Source organism: Tursiops truncatus, chromosome 7, assembly GCF_011762595.2.
Source record: "Tursiops truncatus isolate mTurTru1 chromosome 7, mTurTru1.mat.Y, whole genome shotgun sequence".
NCBI lineage: Eukaryota > Metazoa > Chordata > Mammalia > Artiodactyla > Delphinidae > Tursiops > Tursiops truncatus.
The window spans coordinates 19,108,367-19,130,093 of NC_047040.1; the positions used below are offsets into that span (position 1 = coordinate 19,108,367).

At 37.2% G+C, this 21,727-nt stretch overlaps 1 protein-coding gene and 1 non-coding gene across 12 annotated transcripts in view; both read left to right on the forward strand.

The window, feature by feature from the left end:
• The window catches only part of USP37 (ubiquitin specific peptidase 37), a 90,530-nt gene that overhangs the window by 22,982 nt on the left and 45,821 nt on the right, over positions 1-21,727 (forward strand). For all 11 annotated transcript variants that reach the window (XM_073807263.1, XM_073807257.1, XM_073807266.1 and 8 more), the window contains 5 exons: positions 7,043-7,140; positions 8,662-8,746; positions 14,337-14,498; positions 19,102-19,233; positions 19,393-19,516. In XM_073807263.1, the coding sequence (XP_073663364.1) occupies positions 7,043-7,140; positions 8,662-8,746; positions 14,337-14,498; positions 19,102-19,233; positions 19,393-19,516 (601 nt within the window). The remainder of the gene's footprint in view (positions 1-7,042; positions 7,141-8,661; positions 8,747-14,336; positions 14,499-19,101; positions 19,234-19,392; positions 19,517-21,727) is intronic.
• TRNAK-UUU (transfer RNA lysine (anticodon UUU)) lies at positions 8,120-8,192 on the forward strand. Its single transcript has one exon. It is a non-coding gene; the product is annotated as a tRNA-Lys (tRNA).

Sequence of the window (21,727 nt, forward strand, 5' to 3'; positions counted from 1 at the left end):
ATGCCTAGCCCAAATTCTACTATTATGGCAGAAGACTACAATGGTTATTTGGGGACAACTAACAGTCTGCCATATTTACTCTTCTAGCCACAGAATTACCTCTGTTTATCATTCTTCCCGTATATAGAGTACTCCTACCTTCACCCTGCTGGAGACAACCTCCATGTCTCATTTAGTCATTGTATCCAGCTCAGAGTCCAGGATCTCTGGGTTATGTGCAGTTCTCTCCATAAGTCCAGGTGTGCCTTGGACCATGCCCCTCATGGTCTGACACGTAAAAACTAAGAGGCAGGTTAATCTGCATTCCTCACTTCCATCTCCATACGCATATCATTCATTATACATTGCTGGAGTAGGCACAGGATAACCACAATAAAAGTTACCATTTAGAAAAGATAAGAATAGGAAACTGAGGAGTCATTGGTCTATAGCAGAGATAAAATCTTGTTAGGCAGAAATTGTGAAGACAGTGAAAGCAGTGGAATAAGTTCTTCATCATCCTCTGGGAGAAACACTTGCTCATTTTACTCCATACGACTCCTGGCTTTGCCCTTTGATTGATTTCCTTTGTCTGTTATCTTTCAAGGCCATAGCTGAAGGGGGTTTTGAAGACTATGTTCTTTGGAGCCATTCAGCTTTTGTAGCCTAAGTCAAGCTGGTGTAGTTCTGGAAGTTAGAAATCTGTAAGCTTTAGAAGTCTAGAAGTTTCTTTAAAGGTAGAACAAGCAGGCTTTTATAGGCTTGAGAAAGAATTAGGGCCAATATTTTTGTTGTTATTTTGGTTCTTTTAATAAATTTTTAAATTTTGGAATAATTCTAGATTTACAGGAAAGTTGCAAAGATAGTATAAAATGTACCCGTATACCCCTCGCGCAGTTTTCCCTAATATTAATATCAGTTTTTTACAAAACAACTACTCCAGTTACCTCTTACCATTGCCTCAATTTGAGAATTAGAAGCAGTTGGATTTTTTTAGTCCCATATGGTCTCAAGTTACCACACAATTTTAATTCTAGGCCATTGGCACAGAGAAATGTATTCCTTTTCATCCTTGATTGCAAGCTGGCTAGTTCTTGCCCAGATTTATCTGTCTTGAATAGAACCTCACTGAAAGCAGTAAGAAAGACCAGTGTTCTTAATTGTCTCAACCTTTTCCTTTGAGGTCTGCCTCCCAAGACATTACAGACAACAGTTCTGTAAATATTTTGCTGAAATATAACAATAGTCACCAGCTTTCCAGTCTGTAATATCTGTGTTCTTACCCTCTACCTTCCTGCTGAGCTAGTTCTGCATATTATAGGTTTGTTATGGTAGCATCCCACTTCTAGTAACAAAATTTGTGTATTTGGAGTCCAGTTGTAGGGAACAAAATTCACTCTAGCTAGTTTACACACAAAGGTATTTCCATACAGAGAACATTAAATGGCTTACAGAATCATTAGGAAAGCTGAAAATGTAGACTCTAGGTTAAGCTTTCAGGAATGATTTTGAGAGCCATGCCCCAGATCAGGTCACCAAAGATGCTCCTGGCTGTCATGAAGTGAACAGCTGAATTGGAAGCTGGCATGAAAACTGTTATCTCTAGAACTGTGCTGCCACTGCCAAATGCGGAAATCCTCTACAGGAAAACTAGATACCCCCACGTTGTTGTTAACCACCAGAAGTAGCAGAACACATGACCTCTCCCTATTTCCATTTCCCATATCTTGCACAAGTATATGTAATTTACCTTAAATCTTGAACACTAACTTGGAAATGTAGTTTTTTAGCTTTCTGGCTTCTGTAGAACAGGGAGGTACACTGAAAGGTGGTAGTAATGGACTTTGCACGCCAGTCCACCATATCCACCACACTTTGGGGAAGTCTCAGTTCCACTTTGAGTTGTCTGATGAACCCTAAATTTCTAATCCTTGTTCTGGGCTAATAATATTTTTTATACCATCACAATTAAATTTTTTAAAGTTTGGATTTCCTAGAAGCAGGCTCTAGATGAACATACTTCTGCAAGCGCCTTATTAAGGAAGTACTCATAGGCGAGACCAGTAACAGAGTAAGGAAAGCAGGACTGGGAAGGAGAAGAAGCCAACTAAGGATGTCACCTTAGATAAAAGTCCCACAGAGAGTGGGCCTCATCTTGATCCAGCAGGAGGTCTGGGCTTCTTTCAACTAGAAGTAAGGAAGATGGGCTTTCATATTTCCATACTGCACTGTTTTTGGTTAACAGCTGCCTTGGGGCTTTTGGCTCTGCCTAGATGCGTAAAATATTTGAAATAGCCCAAAGGCAGTCTTCTGAAGAACTGCACGTGCTGGCAGTCGAAGACATAATAGTCTAGATGTGTGAGAAGTATAAACAGCGATCTGAGGGGGCTCTGATAGAGCATCACTATTAAGTTCATTCCATCTTATTATAGATTCTTCACATTGATGCTTTTCAATTTCTGGGTGAGAATATTAAAAAAAGGAGGGTTAGTGGGATGAGCTGCAGTTCTTTTTGTCCTTATTGCTACAAATAGCCTTGAGGCTATAACTGATATTATCATCTACTTCTACCATCCATTCTAGATTCACTGCATTTTCCTCTAACACTTCTGCTGGTCTTAATGGTTTGCCTGGTGGTATGACTGAGATCTTCTTCTCTGAGGGGGCTGAGACCCTGGTCACTGTGTACTTCTCAGGCTGTGATTGCTATAATTGCCCATTCAGAGTTAAAACTGAGCATGAGAGCACTAAGGATTCCCTGGTGAATATTCTTTATTCCAAACATATTCTTCCTGCCCTCATTATATAGCAGCAACCCTGCCCCTTATAATAATCAAAGTCAGTTACGGTATGGTAACTCCTTTCTTTGCCTGTTGATCTGCCAGCATGAGAAGCCCCAAATGAGTAGGTAGCAGCCATAGCTTTAGATTAAATGGGACTCTTCCTGTCCCCCCGTTGAAAAAGTACCCACTCTGGAAAATAGGACCTCTAGACCCACAGAATCTAAATTGAGGGGACAAGAAGCACAAGAGCGTTATCAAGAGTGATATTTAGTGGGGGCATTCCTACTTCTACTTCTTGGTTTCCAGACCCATGTATTCTCTATAAATGTAATGGCTTGTTGGTTTGTGCTATATATTGTCTTGAAGGGCACCCAGTTCCTAATGAGATCATCTGTAAGCTGCACCTTTAAAGGCTGTTGGCCATCAGATTTGAGGTAATGTGGTATGTGGTAGGACCAATGGAGCCTTTGGTCATATACCCTTATTGTACCTCCTTTTCTTTTGTATAAAGTGGGTTTCTCGTTCCAGGATGGTGTTATGTGAGATTTCATGTTAATAAATCATATACTCTTATGAGCCCCCAGATAGCAGTGCAGCCAAGGCACTGTGGGCAGGAAAGGCAAAAGCAAACCTAAAATATATGCCAATCCCAACCAGAATTAATTGCTACTCTTTCTGGGATGGAAGGTGTCTAATGTAATATCACCAAATGACTGGTTGATTTCCTTAAAGGATAGTACTCAATCACGGGCTGGGGATCAGCCTCTGCTGCTGACCAGTTGGGCATTCAGCAGCATCAGAAGCTAAACCAGCCTTATTGAAGGGGAGCCCCTATTGTAGGGTGCATTCAGAGCTTTTCTCTCTGCCACCATGGCTGTTACTCATGGGCCCTTTTGTGGAAATACTTGGATGGCTAAGTACAGAGATTGAATGGCATTTACTGGACAAGTTACCCTGCATGATTGTTTCTTAAGTGGAGACATTAAGAGACTTAATGTGTCTTTAGTGGAGTTCTCTGGTGAGCATTAACATGTGAAACAGATCTTCACCCTTTGTACATACTCCTTTTTTTTTTTTTTGCGGTACGGGGGCCTCTCATTGCTGTGGCCTCTCCCGCTGCGGAGCAGAGGCTCCGGACGCGCAGGCCCAGCGGCCATGGCTCACGGGCCCAGCCGCTCCGTGGCATGTGGGGTCTTTCCAGACCAGGGCACAAACCCGTGTCCCCTGCATCGGCAGGCGGACTCTCAACCACTGTGCCACGAGGGAAGCCCTGTACATACTTCTATATGACTATCCATAAACCTCTTCCATAAATCATTTCTCCCTGATCTTCCAGTCTTATTCCTTCCAGGCCCCTGACTATCCATCCAAACCATTTGCCACCATCCAGGAGTCCATTGACCCACTTTTCTTTCCACACAAAGTGGTTAATGAGGTGCATTTCTCAAACTCTGCACAGTGTAGGATTTTGTGTTACTCCTGTGTTCCGGGGCAGTCCCTTAGTGGGGCTACAGTGCAGCAGCAGTTCATTTTCAGCTTGTACCAATGTACCAAGATGATCCATCCATGAACCAGGCACAGGTTTTTTCCTCTTCTTCCAGCTGGTCACCAGAATGCTCATAGGTCTGTTCGCATTATCTATTCCTATTTGCTTGGATATACCACTCACATTTTATGATGGATTACTGCTGTAACTTCCTGATCTTACAGCTTTGTGGGTATGATAGCACCCAGCTCATGATGGCTTGCTCTGGTTGCATAGTCCCTTGATGACCCATGTCTTTATGATTATTATTTACCCCATATCACTGTATCAGGTATCTAGTGTTGTATAACAAGATACTTAAAATAGTAACTATTATCGCTTACGGGTCAGTGGTCACTTGAGTGGTTCTGTTTATCTGGGTCTGGCTTGGCCACTTGTGGCTGGATTCTCTCATTTTCTCATGCATCCATGGTCAGTTGGTAGGTTGGCTAAGGGTTGGCTGGTCCAAGGTGGCATTACTTGTGTGACTGGCCATTGGCTGTCTAGTGCTTGGGGTGATGAGGGAGATTGGCCATGTTTTCTTTTGTCACCTGGCAGGTTACCCTGGAATTATTCACAAAGCAGTGGTAGGGTTCCAAGAGAATGAGTGGAAATTTGCAGGGTGCCTTTAGCCTTAGCATCAGGACTTATGTGCTGTTATGTCTGTCACATTCGTTTGGGAAAAGGAAATCACAAGGCCAGCCTCATTAAGGGTTGGGGAAATAGATTGCATTTCTTAATAGGGGACTTGGGTACAAGGAAGGGAATAATTTGGGACATTTTTTAAACAGCTTTATTGAGGTACAGTTTACACACCATAAAATTCACCTGTCTTAAATGTATAATTCTGTATTTTTGGTAAATTTATTGAGTTGTGCAACTATCAGCATAATCCAGTTTTAGAACATTTCTATAACCCTAACGATCCATTGTGCATTCTACCACATTTTTCAAATGCTGGAGAGATTGCATGAGCCATATTCTCTTCTACTTTATCCAGGTTGTTCACTACATATGAAAAATCTTGGTGGTGTAACACTATAGGATACCAAAAATTTTACCACCAGGAATGGAATTTCTGTTGCCATTGCCAAACAATCGATCCAATTCCAGAATCCTGTCCTTAGAGAGTATGCTTCCTAGACCCACTTCTAGCACTAATGGTTGTAGATCAAGTTCCCCAGAAACAAACCCTGAAATAGAGGGTAGTGTGCAAGTGATTTATTTAGGAATTATTCCCAGGGGATACCCAGGAAGGGAGTGGGGGAAGCAAGATATTGAAGTGCAAGAAACAAAGAATGCGTGTGATCTCAGACAGAAATCTGATCTCTGAGCAGAAAAATGCAGAGGTTAGGATTCATCCTAATCCCAGAGAGAAAAATCTGTTATATAAATTTCACCTTAAAACTGTTCTAATCCAAGGCAGGGGAGCTGGGCTTCTATACTTTAGCACCTGACCTTACTTGTGACTCTCTGAGAGTGCAGGCAAAGTCTCTGTAGTAGCTTGAGGGCAATCCTTTGAAGAAGAACCCTAGGTATAGGCTATCAAAAAATTTTAAAAAAAACCCTAAATTGAAGAACTTGAAAAAGAATAGATATGTGTATATGTATAACTGAATCACTTCGCAGTACACCTGAAAGTAAGGCACCATTGTTAATCAACTATAATCCAATATAAAAAAAAATTGAAAACAAACAAAAAATACCTAAATTGGTGTGGACGAGAGGACACAAAAATGGGGCCAGAGGGAATCTGGGTGGAGCGTCTACATTGTCTGCTTACAGGCTTTATTCATGATGGTTCTCCTAAAATTAGCACTTTTAATCAAAGCATGAGCATGTTTCTGAATGGATCCACTCTACTTAATATAGGTCCAGGTATTTGGGAATAATAGAGGGGGGAAAGGGGGCTTAAGAAATTTTAATTTTGTGTTCACGAACTTAAAATTGTTTAATCACTATGAATTGAAATGTTGACATTTAGTAAATAGTATTTCAAATTACATAAACTATAAGAACATTTTGGATTTTGTTTTACTTTTCATATATATATATATATAAATGTATTTATTTATTTAGTTTTGGCTGCGTTGGGTCTTCGTTGCTGCGCGCAGGCTTTCTATTAGTTGCGTTGAGTGGGGGCTACTCTTTCTTGCGTGCACGGGCTCTTGGCACATGGGCTTCAGTAGTTGTGGCACATGGGCTTAGTTGCTCTGTGGCATGTGGGATCTTCCTGGACCAGGGATCGAACCCATGTCCCTTGTGTTGGCAGGCGGATTCCTAACCACTGTGCCACCAGGGAAGTCCTGTTTTACTTTTTAAACCTATTCAGTATCAAGCTTGAATAGTTTACTTTTTTAAAAATTTTATTTATTTAAAATTTTTTTTAATTTTAATTTTTTTAGCTTAGTTCTTGATTCTTTTGGTCTTAGTAGCTGAATCATTTCATCTGGCCTTGCTTTCGGCTAAGAAAACCTATATAATATTGCTGTCTCTGGTTTGACTTTTGTATAAAGAAAATACTCCTTCATTTTTGCCTAATTACCAGGGTTATGGATTAAATTGGCTTTTGAGTAGGTAATGAAAGCTTATTTTTATGATCCTCATTTGCTTAAGGCTTTGACACCTTATAACCTAACTTCCAAGCAAATCAATGAATTTGGCAATTGAAATGTAGATTTTTAATGACAACTATTTAAAATTAAGAATTGTATCCTTATACATATATATATTTGAATTAAATTATTAACTGTAGGAACAACAAGGCTATGACAGATCCCTCAAGAAAGTATTTAACCAGCAGTAGAGAGAAGCAGCTGAGTTTGAAACAGTCAGAAGAGAATAGGACATCAGGTAAGTATTTGGTCTTTTATAAGATACTCATTTATTGTATGATGGATTGTATTAGACTAGAAATAGAAACCTAAACTGGGGCATATTTCTCTACATTATTCAGGAATACTGTGTAATTCAGTACTAGTTACCAGGTACCAATTTGTATCTAGTACTTGGCTAAAATATTTTTTAAAATATTAGAACTATAAGGGAATTTTAATTTTGCTTGCAAGGAATTTAAGCTTTGCCTTTTCCCCTGTTTAACTACCTAGAATTAAATTATTTCATTGTCAAAGTACCTGAACCATGGAATGAATCCAGGGAGTTAAAGCGGTTGAAATTAAAGTTCATCAGTGTTGCTACTTATTAGAAGTTCCAGAAGATCTTGAAATTATTTCCTGAAGCAGTTGTTTAAGTTCACTTGTTCCTTGTTTTTACAAAAACTAAAAGTTAGACTGTCCCTGAATTTTTATTAGTGTTTCCTATACTTAACATATCTCTCTGATCCTCTAAACTCCTTAAAGACTCAAGTATCTGGTATTGATTTGAATACTGTTCAACTTGAAATTAAATTGAAGCAAGCTAAAATACGGCATGATTTTGATAATTTAGGAGTTTACGAGAATTCATTTGATCAGGACTCTAGGAACGGTCTCCTTTTAGTGGTTCAGAGTTGTAACATTGGACTCCTACAGAAAGAAGTATCTCTAATATAATTCTTATCTCTGAAATAATAATACATTATGTAAACTCCACTTATTGGTTTTAAGTTTTTGCAATCAACCTATAGTTAGAAAACAATACTTAAAGATGTAATGATCCTTAATACTGTTGAAGTCAAGGTACGTCTTACAAAAGTTGATGTAGAAGAGGAGAGAGAGGAGGAAGTAAACGGTCAAGTGATAAAAAGGTTCATGGAATAAAATGTAGAAAGTTTAAGTGTGTTAAAGTTGCAAAGTTAATCATTAGAACTAAAATAACACAACTGATGGGGAGTTCCCTGGCAGTCCAGTGGTTAGGACTCGGCGCTTTTACTGCCGTGGGCCCAGGTTCAATCCCTGGTCATGGAACTAAGATCCTGCAAGCCACGTGGCATGGCCAAAAAATAAATAAATAACACAACTGGTAATTGGTTGGAGAGAGGAGAACAAGAGTAGGGGTGATGTAAATAAGAAATTATTTCTAATTTTTCATAAAGGGAGTCAGCTGATATTGTTTAAAAATGAATAAATGAAGAAATTATAGAAACATTATTTAATGTTATGGAGGAAATCAGAAAAACTAAGTTTCAAAAAATGGTTAGAAACTGGAAGCAAAATTTGTGGAGCTTTAGGGCTGGAGAGTATTCTTTTATGACCTGTTATAATGTTTTCCACAGTGTTTGATCTTTTAACATGTGTATATATGTATTATTTTGATGAAAAGAAGGGGAAAAAAAGAGTTTAAATATAAACAGGCCCAATGCATAATTTTATTATTAAATGAACTTGAATGGTTGATTTAGGAATTAAACGTTTCCTGTGTCTGTTCATTTTTTAGGGCTTTTACCTTTGCAGTCATCATCTTTTTATGGTAGCAGAGCTGCATCCAAGGACTACTCTCCTGGCAGCACTAACCTAGACAGGTATGCATTGGTTATATGCCTTGTGAAGAACTTGAAGAGCTTTCTTCTTCAGAATATTAAATGATGGGATGGGCTGTGCATTGTGCTGTAAATGAATACCCTAATTTAAAATAACAAAATTGATGAGAATTATAGATTCATGACATTTTAGTTAGAAACTACTCTAGAAATGTTTTAGTTCAAACTCTTATTTTTTATGTTTTTCAACACAAGAATAAACTGATGTGTAGGAAGATTTGTACTGAGGCCACAGGTTATGACTGGCAGTGTGATCAGATACTAGACCAGTGTATTTTCCATTGTTCCAAGTGATGAACATATGATCTGTCCTTTGGGGCATTTTAAAATTGCCTTTGTTGCCTGTGTATTTGTTAAGCTACCTACCAAAAGTTAAGGCATTTTTTTTAAAAAGCAAAAGTTTCACATTAGTGGGTATCTTTAACTGGAAAAGGCTAGTCAGAAATTTAATTGCTGATTCTAGAGATATAGATTAAATTTTTCGAGGTTTATTGGGTATGAATGTGTAAGGCAGCTGCTAAGCACTTGTCAAGGAGGTGTGATCGTGGAATGCTGCACAGAGGGGCAATGATAATGGTAAAAAGTGAGGGTAATGGTGTATAATAGATACGATGTGTAATGACCTATTAAGTCATATTTTGTTTTTTACTAGAATTTAATTCAAAGTGGAAAGACATCTGGATTATTTGTATTAAATGATTAAGGCGAAATAAAGAATTTGATATTGTATATTTAGGTATATTTAACCTTGGGTGGTATCTGTCAAGCACCTTATGACTGCAGTGGTAACTAAGTTTTTTGAATTTAAGGCAGAGGAAGCTTGACATTTCTGCTTATTAGAAGAATCTTAAAGGAATCTAAGTTGAAAAAAAAAGAACTAAATTTGGTTTTCAAGTGATTTATTAAATACAATACAAATTTCTTCTCAAAATAATAGAATGAGAATATTCATTGCACCTAGGAATGATTGAGGAAATAAAAATTTCTTTTAATGCAAAGCTGCACTCAAGGATAAGGTGAAAATTTCCAGATTGGTGAGCAAACTAATACTGAGTAAAGGCTGACGCCATAAAGCACTTACAAAACACAGACTGGAGTCAGGTATTTAGGGCTGGGTCTTCAAAACCAGCATGAGATTGGGAACTGAACATGACCCCAGACTAGAATTTGGTTTCTTATATGAAGCTACGTGAAGCTGGGTATCTAGAACTGTTCTCTGTGCTAGTAAACCAAGGCGCAACACTTCTGTGTAACTACCTGAGTTTGGAACCATAAATATGCTGCTTGCCTGATGCTCCCTAAACAGAGAGCAAACCCAAAAATGGGAATTGCAATGATTGGCATCTGCTGTAGTGTTACCTGCATAGGGTCAAGAGTTCTGAACCCCTGATATAAAGTCCTATGCAGGTTAGAGGTCCAGACTGATACAGCTACTAAACACATCAAAAATGCATGATCATGGGATGTAGCACAGAGAGGAGATGGTAAATGTAAATGAAATTAGGAGAATTATGTTGGGCTCCTTGGTCTACCCTCCATGTCTTAATAGCATTTTGGAAAAAAAAAGAAAAAGACTGTGGAGAAAAAAGGCAAGGAATTTGTCAAAGAAAGAATGGGTGAAAATGATGGAAGTCCACATTGAAATGCCTCAACAAATGCCAAACAGCCAATATATTTTTTAAAAATCCACATTGTAGAAGATGATGGGTAAAGAAATTTTAAAAGCTAAGAGAAAGAAAAATATTGTCTATAAAAGGAAAACTGACATTAGCAACAATAGGAACAGAAGACACTGGAGTAATAATATCAAAGAATTCCATATCCAGCTAAATTTTAATTCAAGAATGCAGACAGAACTTCCCTGGTGGTCCAGTGGTTAAGACTCCTTGCTTCCAACAACTGAAGCCCACGTGCCTAGAGCCCATGCTCCACAACAAGAGAAGCCACCGCAATGAGAAGCCAGTGCACCACAACGAAGAGTAGCCCCCGCTCGCCACAACTAGAAAAAGCCTGCACGCAGCAACGAAGACTCAAGGCAGCCAAAAATAAAATAAGTAAATTAATTAATTAAAAAAAAAAAGACTCCGTGCTTCCAATGCAGGGGGCACAGTTTCGATCACTGGTCGGGGAAGTTCCGCATGCTGCACCGTGCAGCCAAAAAAAAAAGAAAAAAGAACGACATGTTTATTAAGTTCAAAAGATGAAAACAGGGCTTCCCTGGTGGCGCAGTGGTTAAGAGTCCACCTGCCGATGCAGGGGACACGGATTCGTGCCCTGGTCCGGGAGGATCCCACATGCCGCGGAGCGGCTGGGCCTGTAAGCCATGGCCGCTGAGCCTGCGCGTCCAGAGCCTGTGCTCCGCAACGGGAAAGGCCACAACAGTGAGAGGCCCGTGTACCGCAAAAAAAAAAAAAAAAGATGAAAACAACTTCTAAAAAATTGCTGGTTTTAGATATACAAAGACAGGATTTATTTAGCAAGAAGAAAACTGAACAAAAGGAGTAGAAGTAAGAAAAATCAGTGAGCAAAAAAAATGTTAAGCATATTTAAAAATTAAATACCTTTAAAATTTATTCTTTTGTATAAGTAATAAGAGCATATGGTAGAAACTTCAAAAGTTTCAGGGTGCATACAGTGAAAAATAAATCTCTCCTAACTCTTACTTGTTCATTTTCTTTCAAGAGGCAACTACTGTTACTAATATCCTTCTGGGCTTATTCTATGCATCTAAATACATTTTGATAGTTTTTATAAAATGATAATGATAGAATTAAAAACGAAAAATTAATAAAATATTATACAATAAGAAGAAATAAAGGAGTGGAGAAAAGTACAGGGAAATTAAAACATTTTAAGTTCATTTTTTGTTTGACATATTAAACAGTTAGACATATTAAAAAGTTAATATTAGACATATTAAAAAGTTAAAGGTGACTTCCACTTCTGGCCAAGATGGAATAACAGGGACCAGATTACCCTCCTTCATGAAACAACTAAGAACCTGGGCAAACTGTATGAAACAATGGATCTTGAGACATTGGACATGAGTCAGTGAAGGACAGGGATCCCTGAGAGATGGGAAACAAATTAAGCTTATGACTGCCTCAGCTTGCTTCCTAGTCAAAAGTTTCCAGGTTGCTACACAAGGAGGGGGAACCATGCAGAGCCAGCCCTGTGCTCTTCCTGAGTTGAAGAACTGGAGCTAGGAGTCCGGGGAGGCCAAGGGCAGCTAGAATTCACCGAGCAGAGTACCAGAGGGGAAAGCTGCACAGAGAAGGAATTGCAGAGGGTCCCCTTGAGTATTCATTTTGAGTGCTGAGCAGCATATGCAGGTGAGGAAACTAGTCAAGGCCAGGGAAAGAACCACCCAAAAGGATGTAAGGGAATAATACTTGGAGTATACATAAAGCCAGGCATAGTTCCTGTTCCTAATAGCAGCAATTTGAATGCCTAAGAAAGGTCTCGCCTCATAGTGAGGAAAAACTATCCCTAGACAAATTGCTGCTCTTTTCCCACATGACAAACCTTAAAAGCAAGATCGAAAAAGATCAAACTGTTTCCTGGTAACCTCAGCACATCCCAGAACAAAATTTGAGAATGTTTATAGAAATAAAAAATACACAGCACCCCACAAGATAAAATTCACAATGTCTGACATCCAAGAAAATATTACTAAGCTTACAAACAGGGAAAATATAACTCATAAGAAGAGAAAAATTAATAAATACTCAGAAATGACACATATGATAGAATTAGTAGACAAAGATTTTGAGTTATTAACCTAAATCAGTAATGACATTAAATATAAATACACTAAATATTTCAGTTAAAAAGAGAAAGACTGGATTTTAAAGGAAGAATAATAATCCATGTGCTGTTTAAAAGACAACTACAGTATAAAGATGGAGAAAGGTTGAAAGCAAAAGGATGAAAACAGATATACCTTTCATTGTCCACACTACAATATGTAGGAGTACATAGTAAGAAATAAAACTGATAGAAAGCTAATGGTAACTTTTAGGGTAGAGGAACGGGGTTGTGACTGGGAAGGGGTACTTGGAGGTTTTTGACATTAATGGTTGTTTACATATGTGTTTGCTTTATAAAAATATTGTTAAGCTCCACATTTGATTTTTAGTTAATAAACTTTTCTTTCTAGAGCAGTTTTAGGTTCACAGCAAAATTGAAAAGAAAGTGCAAAGTGTACCTAATACCCCCATCCTCCCTCACACACAAAACTTCCCTCAGTATCAACATCCTGTACCACAGTGTTACACATTTGATTTTTATATATTTTTCTGTATTCTATTTCACAATTTTTTTTTCTTGAGTAAAAAAAACAGACGCTGGCTAACAGATGGCCTAGGCAGACAATAAGTTGTTTGGGGACAATTGGTTTTTCCTTATAAAAAAGTAAATCCTAATTCCTGCTTTACAAGATGCAAAAAGTAAATGTCCAAACAGCTTGAAGAACTGAGTAGGAGGGAAAACAAGATTTTAAACTTTTAAAAGAAAATATAGGAAGACATTTCTCTGACCTTACATTACAGAATGATTCTTTTTTTAAAAAAAATTATTCATTTATTTTTGGCTGCAATGGGTCTTCGTTGCTGTGTGCTGGCTTTCTCTAGTTGCGGCGAGTGGGGGCTACTCTTAGTTGCGGTGTGCAGGCTTCTCATTGCGATGGCTTCTCTTGTTGCGGAGCATGGGCTTTAGGCATGCGGGCTTCAGTAGTTGTGGCAAGTGGGCTCAGTAGTTGTGGCTCGCAGGCTCACTAGTTGTGGTGCACGGGCTTAGTTGCTCCGCGGCATGTGGGATCTTCACAGACCAGGGCTCGAACTCATGTCCCCTGCATTGGAAGGCAGATTGTTATCCACTGCGCCACCAGGGACGTCCCTACAGAGTGAGTCTTAAACAAGACACAGAAATTGAAACCATAAAGAAAAGATTGATATGTTCAACTTTGGTAGTAATCAGGAAAATATAAAACAAAATAACAATGAGATCATGTTTCACTCTTTAGAGTGATAATAATGTAATGGAGACCATGTAAAGAAAGGGAAATTCACTACTGATGGAAATATAAATTAGTACAGCCTTTTTGGAAAACAGTCACTATCTAGGAAAACTTTAAATGAAAATACTCCTACCATTTTCACTGCTAAGCATATAAATCAGAGTAAGTTCTCAAGGAGATTGGGTAAGAATATTTGCTGTCTAACAGTGGAAAAAGTTCACTGCCTAAATGTTTTCAAGACTAGGTAAACTAATGTATGATAGTCATTAAGTGGATAAAAGTGAATAAAGAAGTAAAACTATTTATGGCTTTTCTCAAGCCATTAACTTGCATTATTTTGATTATAGGTTATGTAGGTACAGTATTATGCCTTCAGCTCCCTATCAGCAGATTTGCTGATTTACATTTGTGAAATTTTCTCCCAGGTGATCATTATTACTGATATTTCCTCAAATTTAGGATTTTTTTCCCCTAGACCTTGACTTCTCTGAATCTACTAGGGGAAAAAAGTAACATTCAAAATTGTTATGCTTCTTCATTTTTTCTTTTTTATAGGACTAATATTACAAGCCAAACTCCCTCTGCCAAAAGAAGTTTGGGATTTCTTCCTCAGCCAGCTCCTCTTTCTGTTAAAAAACTGAGGTGTAACCAGGATTACACCGGCTGGAACAAACCAAGAGTGCCCCTTTCCTCTCACCAACAGCAGCAACTGCAGGGGTAGGTAAATTCTTTTATTTTGCTTTCTTTTTATAAAGTGATTCAACTGAAGTATGTTTTACTTGGTATAAAAAAATGATTAAAGCAGTCATATTAATTTAGTTCTCAAATATTTGCTCACTTATTAAAGATTTATCACATCCATAAAATTCAGTCCATTATCTGGCCTCTGATTTTCAAACTTTGAAAAAATATATATGCATATATATATATATATATAAAAATATTTGTCATAAAGCGGAAAGTGCATATTCTTAAGTCCCATACACGTCATCTCCTGAGATACTTCAACATTAATTTTATTTATATCCTTCCCAGCCCCTTCATGCTTATATTCTTATTAAACACCCAAAAATGAGACCATGGTATAATAACTGTAATAATAATAGCAGCTTTATCTAAAGTGTTTGTTATGTGCCAGAGACTGTGCTAAGCATTTAAATGAATTTTTTTCTTTAAATCTTCGCAGTAGCTCTCTGAGCTAGACATATTAAAAAATCTGTTTTTATAGATGACGTAACTGAGCCTTAGAGAAGTTAATTAACTTACTTGAGGTGTTGTAGTACAGCAGTAGTAAATCTAGGCAGTTGGACTGCACTTGTATTTTTTTCCTTACAATTTTATTGAGATATAATTGATGTACAGCACTGTATAAGTTTAAATTGTACAGCATAATGATTTGACTTACATACATCATGAAATGATTACCACAATAAGTTTAGTGAATATCCATCATCTTATATAGATATAAAACAAAAGAAAAATTATTTTTTTAATTGAAGTGTAGTTGATTTACAATGTTGTGTTAATTTCTGCTATACAGCAAAGTGATTCAGTTATACATATATATATACATTGTTTTTTTTAATATCTTTTCCATGATGGTTTATCATAGGCTATTTTTTTAAATTTATTTAATTTATTTATTTTTGGCTGTGTTGGGTCTTCGTTGCAGCACGTGGGCTTTCTCTAGTTGTGGTGAGTGGGGGGCTACTCTTTGTTGAGGTGCGCAGGCTTCTCATTGCAGTGGCTTTTCTTGATGTGGAGCATGGGCTCTAGGCGTGCGGGCTTCAGTAGTTGTGGCACACGGGTTCAGTAGTTGTGACTTGCAGGCTCTAGAGCGCAGGCTCAGTAGTTGTGGCGCACGGGCTTAGTTGCTCCATGGCATGTGGGATCTTCCCAGACCAGGGCTCGAACCCATGTCCCCTGCATTGGCAGGTGGATTCTTAATCACTGTGCCACCAGGGAAGCCCTATCATACTATCATAGGCTCTTGAATATAGTTATCTGTGCTATACAGTAGGACCTTGTTGTTTATCCATTCTATATATAATAGCTTACATCTGCTAACCCCAATCTCCCACTCTTTCCCTCCCCCCAGCCCCCTTTCTCTTGGCAACGAGCAGTCTTATCTATGTCTGTGGTTCTGTTTCTGTTTCATAGATAGGTTCATTTGTGTCATATTTTAGATTCCTCATATAAGTGATATCATATGGTATTTGTCTTTCTCTTTCTGACTTACTTCAGTTAGTATGGTAATACCTAGTTGCATCCATGTTGCTGCATATGGCATTATTTCATTCTTTTTTATGGCCGAGTAATATTCCATTGTGTATATATACCACATCTTCTTTATCCATTTATCTGTCGATGGACATTTTAGGTTGTTTCCATGTCTTGCCTGTTGTGAATAGTGCTGCTATGAACATAGGGGTTTATGTATCTTTTTGAATTATAGTTTTGTCTGGATATATGCCCAGGATTGGGATTGCTGGATCATATGGTAATTCTATTTTTACATTTCTGAGGAACCTCCATACTGTTTTTCACAGTGGCTGCACCAATTTACATTCCCACCAACAGTGTAGGAGAGTTCCCTAGAAAAAATATTTTTTCCTTTCTCAAGAATCCTTGAGAACTCTTAGGATTTACTCTCTTAACAACTCTCCTATATAACATATAGCAATGTTAATTATATTAATCATGTTGTACATTATATTCCTAGTAATTATTTATCTGATAACTGGAAGTTTGTACCTTTTCACCACATTCATCCAGGTCCCCCTTCCCCTACTCCCCACATCCAGTAACCACTGATCTGATCTTTTCTGTGAGTTTGTTTGTTTATTTATTTATTTTTGAAGTATAAGTGACCTACAACACTATGTTAGTACTGATGCACAACATAGTGATTCAATATTTCTGTACATTTCAAAATGATCACCATGTTCACTTGCATTCTTAATCACTATGCTATATTACTTCTCTGTTCCCTGATTTCTTTCTACCCCACATTAATTATGGGCATCCTCTTATGCTAGTACATAACCTTTAACCATGTTAGTGTGCATTTAGATTCCCCTTTTTTCCAATTATAATCCAGGCTAAAACAAACATTTATATACACATGTGTTTTTAATATTTGTTAGAACTTTTCTATAGGAAAAATTCTTGGAAATAGAATTGTTAAGACTACGAGAGGCACTTTGAAATTTTTGATTACTCTTACCACATTGCTTTCCCAAAACCTACCAGCTTTTTTGTTTTTAATCTCACTCAGATTACTGTTTTTCCCCAGCTTTCGGATTACCTTTTTACTTGAGTGACTGGTGTCTGCCAGTTTGGTTTATCCATAGTAGTTTATTTGCCTCATATTTTAGCAGAAAAAAAACATAAAACTTGTAGTGAAAACATTTCACTTTCTTCTGTACTTACTGTTCTTCTCTGAGCCTCTTCTTTTTTGCTTTGTCTTCTAAAATGTTTACCATCCAGTTTAATTCTTAATTTCCTTTCTTCTTCATTCTAATTGTTCTGCCTCAAATTATTATCTTGCTGCTTCCTTACCAGACAACGTTTTTATATTAGTCTGTCCTATTTTGTGAACATTTTTCATCCATATCTTATTTCTATCTACTTTGATCTTACTTGGCCCATCTTCTTAGTGCCTCCTCCTATGTATTTTATAGTGTACTTTTGGTCTCTGTCATTCATATCCTTCTGAGTCCTTTGATATCCTTGAGTTACCCTTGGTGCTCCAGGCTCCCTCTCTACCTCCAGTGTTTCTTTAATTTCTGTATACTACCTGTACCCAACTTTCCTTTTTTCAGACTTCTTGCAGGAATTTGAGTGCAGTATTTCAAGTAAGCTAAATACCCAGGACTAAGGACTCCTTAAAAAACAAACAAATAAACAAAAATACCGAGTAGAAAACTGCCAAGTCTAGAGGATAATGGAGGCTACGTAATTCCAGTATTCCTCACAAATCCCCCACAAAACATAAAAAGTATGAGGAGTTCAAAGAAAAACACATATAACCTTTAGCATTCTAGGAAACAAAGAATACCATCACCTTTAAACTACTTTCTAGGTAGAGAAGCAAAGCAGATTCTAGCAGTGTTCCTGTTTCCCACTGCTTTAAGCCTGTGGGTGCTGAGAGCCAGGGACAAGAGGCTTAAGAGATTTCATGAAAAAAGAATATATAGGAGTAAAAGACTTAGATGAAGCACAGAAAAAAATCACTCTCAGAAAGAGAAATTCAAATACTAAGTTTCTAAATATTGAATATAGGTCTGGATCTTGGTTGTTTGCAGCACTGGTTACAGGGAAGAGTACTATTTAAAATGGACAGACTAGATAGTAAAAAAAAAAACTTAAAAAACAAGGGTTATGAGCACTATAAAAAAGTACAAATACAGATATAACCACTTTTAAAAAAGCCTTTCTTAAAACCAAAAGAAATATTTCTAAAACACACCAAATAGATAAGTAAAATTATAACAACATGACAGAGTTGAGTCCAAATGTAAGAATTATTCCAGATTGAAGAAAACTAAAGAGACATGAAAACTAAATGCATTATGTTATCCTGGACTGAATCTTGTGCTTAGGGAGAAAAAAATGCTGTGAAGAAACATGGGGTCAATTGACAAAATTGGATTAAAGAAGGTATATTAGATAAGAGTATTATGTTAGCACTAAATTTTATAATGCTTGTAACTGTACTCTGGTTATATAAGAGAATATTCTCGTTCTTTTGAAATAAACCCTGAAGTATTTAGAACTAAATGGGTATGATCTATGCAGCCTGTTCTCAGATGGTTCAGGAAAAATATATAGAGAGAGGTGTTAAATGATAAAGCACAGAGTACAAAAGGGTTAACAATTGGTGAATCTAGGTAAAGAATATTATTCTGTGCAACTTTTCTGAAAGTTTGAGAATATTTCCAAGCAAAAGTTTTTTTAAAATATGTACTTTGGAATAATGTTTGGCGGTACCCATTAAGCATATATATATTCTGGGTAAGTCCCCAGTCCTTTTTAGCATTCATTTGAAAATGTGTAATTTTCCTTGAGATGAAACTAAGTTATATTAATGTTATACTGCATCAGTATCAACTGGGATCCTGTTAGAAGTGCACATTTTTTGCACCTTCCCTGTCCAGACCTACAGAATCAGAAACTCTGGAGTTGGGGCCCAGCAATATGTATTTTAACAAACCCTCCAGGTGATTCTGATGCATGCTACAGTGGAGAACCCCTGCTCAGATGAACATACTTCAGGAACTACTGTTGTCTTCAAAAGTACTATTTCTTTCATTTTCAGCTTCTCCAATTTGGGAAATACCTGCTATATGAATGCTATTTTACAGTCTCTGTTTTCACTCCAATCATTTGCAAATGACTTGCTCAAGCAAGGTATCCCATGGAAGAAAATTCCACTCAATGCACTCATCAGGTAACTGTTATGTACTTACTGAGTAACATTTTTACCTTATTTATTATAGAATAATGGAGTATTAGACACTTAAAATTTTATGTGCCATTGTTAGCAGTCCTTAAAATATAATACCATCCAGTGTTTTGTAAAACCTGCTAAACTTGTCTCTTTTACCAGGCGCTTTGCACACTTGCTTGTTAAAAAAGATATCTGTAATTCAGAGACGAAAAAAGATTTACTCAAGAAGGTTAAAAATGCCATTTCAGCTACAGCAGAGAGATTCTCTGGTTATATGCAGAATGTGAGTACTAATTGTTTTTATTTTTAAATTTTTTCCATTTCTTTTTTTTTTTATTTTGAATTTTATTTATTTTTTTATACAGCAGGTTCTTATTAGTCATCCATTTTATATACATCAGTGTATACATATCAATCCCAATCTCCCATTTCAGCACACCACCACCCCCTGCCACTTTCCCTCCTTGGTGTCCATACGTTTGTTCTCTACATCTGTGTCTCAATTTCTGCCCTGTAAACTGGTTCATTTGTACCATTTTTCTAGGTTCCACATATGCGTTAACATACGATATTTGTTTTTCTCTTTCTGACTTCACTCTGTGTGACAGTCTGTAGGTCCATCCACATCTCTACAAATGACCCAATTTCATTCCTTTTTATGGCTGAGTAATATTCCATTGTATATATGTACCACATCTTCTTTATCCATTTGTCTGTCAAAGGGCATTTAGGTTGCTTCCATTACCTGGCTATTGTAAATAGTGCTGTGATGAACATTGGGGTGCTTGTGTCTTTTTCAATTATGGTTTTCTCTGGGTATATGCCCAGTGGTGGGATTGCTGGGTCATATGGTAATTCTAATTTTAGTTTTTTGAGGAACGTCCATACTGTTCTCCATAGTGGCTGTATCAATTTACATTCCCACCAACAGTGCAAGAGGGTTACCTTTTCTCCACACCCTCTCCAGCATTTGTTGTTTGTAGATTTTCTGATGCTGCCCATTCTAACTGGTGTGAGGTGGTACCTCATTGTAGTTTTGATTTGCATTTCTCTAATAATTAGGGATGTTGAGCAGCTTTTCATATGCTTCCTGGCCATCTTTATGTCTTCTTTGGAGAAATGTCTATTTAGGTCTTCTGCCCATTTTTGGATTGGGTTGTTTGTTTTTTTAATATTGAGCTGCATGAGCTGTTTATATATTTTGGAGATTAATCCTTTGTCCGTTGATTCGTTGGCAAATATTTTCTCCCATTCTGAGGGTTGTCTTTTCGTCTTGTTTACAGTTTCCTTTGCTGTGCAAAAGCTTTGACGTTTCATTAGGTCCCATTTGTTTATTTTTGTTTTTATTTCCATTACTCTAGGAGGTGGATCAAAAAAGATGTTGCTGTGATTTATGGCAAAGAATGTTCTTCCTATGTTTTCCTCTAAGAGTTTTATAGTGTCTGGTCTTACATTTAGGTCTCTAATCCATTTTGAGTTTACTTTTGTGTATGGTGTTAGGGAGTGTTCTAATTTCATTCTTTTACATGTAGCTGTCCAGTTTTCCCAGCACCATTTATTGAAGAGACTGTCTTTTCTCCATTGTATATCCTTGCCTCCTTTGTCATAGATTAGTTGACCATAGGTGTGTGGGTTTATCTCTGGGCTTTCTATCTTGTTCCACTGATCTATATTTCTATTTTTGTGCCAGTACTATATTGTCTTGATTACTGTAGCTTTGTAGTATAGTCTGAAGTCAGGGAGTCTGATTCCTCCAGCTCCGTTTTTTTCCCTCAAGACTGCTTTGGCTATTTGGGGTCTTTTCTGTCTCCATACACATTTTAAATTTTTTGTTCTAGCTCCGTAAAAAATGCCATTGGTAATTTGATAGGGATTGCATTGAATCTGTAGATGGCTTTGGGTAGTATAGTCATTTTCACAATATTGATTCTTCTGACCTAAGAACATGGTATGTCTCTCCATCTGTTGGTATCAACTTTAATTTCTTTCATCAGTGTCTTATAGTTTTCTACATACAGGTCTTTTGTCTCCCTAGGTAGGTTTATTCCTAGGTATTTTATTCTTTTTGTTGCAATGGTAAATGAGAGTGTTTCCTTAATTTCTCTTTCAGATTTTTCATCATTAGTGTATAGGAATGAAAGAGATTTCTGTGCATTAATTTTGTATCCTGCAGCTTTCCCAAATTCACTGATTAGCTCTAGTAGTTTTCTGGTGGCATCTTTAGGATTCCCTATGTCTAGTATCATGTCATCTGCAAAGAGTGACAGTTTTACTTCTCCTTTTCCAATTTGTATTCCTTTTATTTCTTTTTCTTCTCTGATTGCCATGGCTAGGAGTTCCAAAACTATGTTGAATAATAGTGGTGAGAGTGGACATCCTTGTGTTGTTCCTGATCTTAGAGGAAACGCTTTCAGTTTTTCACCATTGAGAATGATGTTTGGTATGGGTTTGTCATATATGGCCTTTATTATGTTGAGGTAGGTTCCCTCTATGC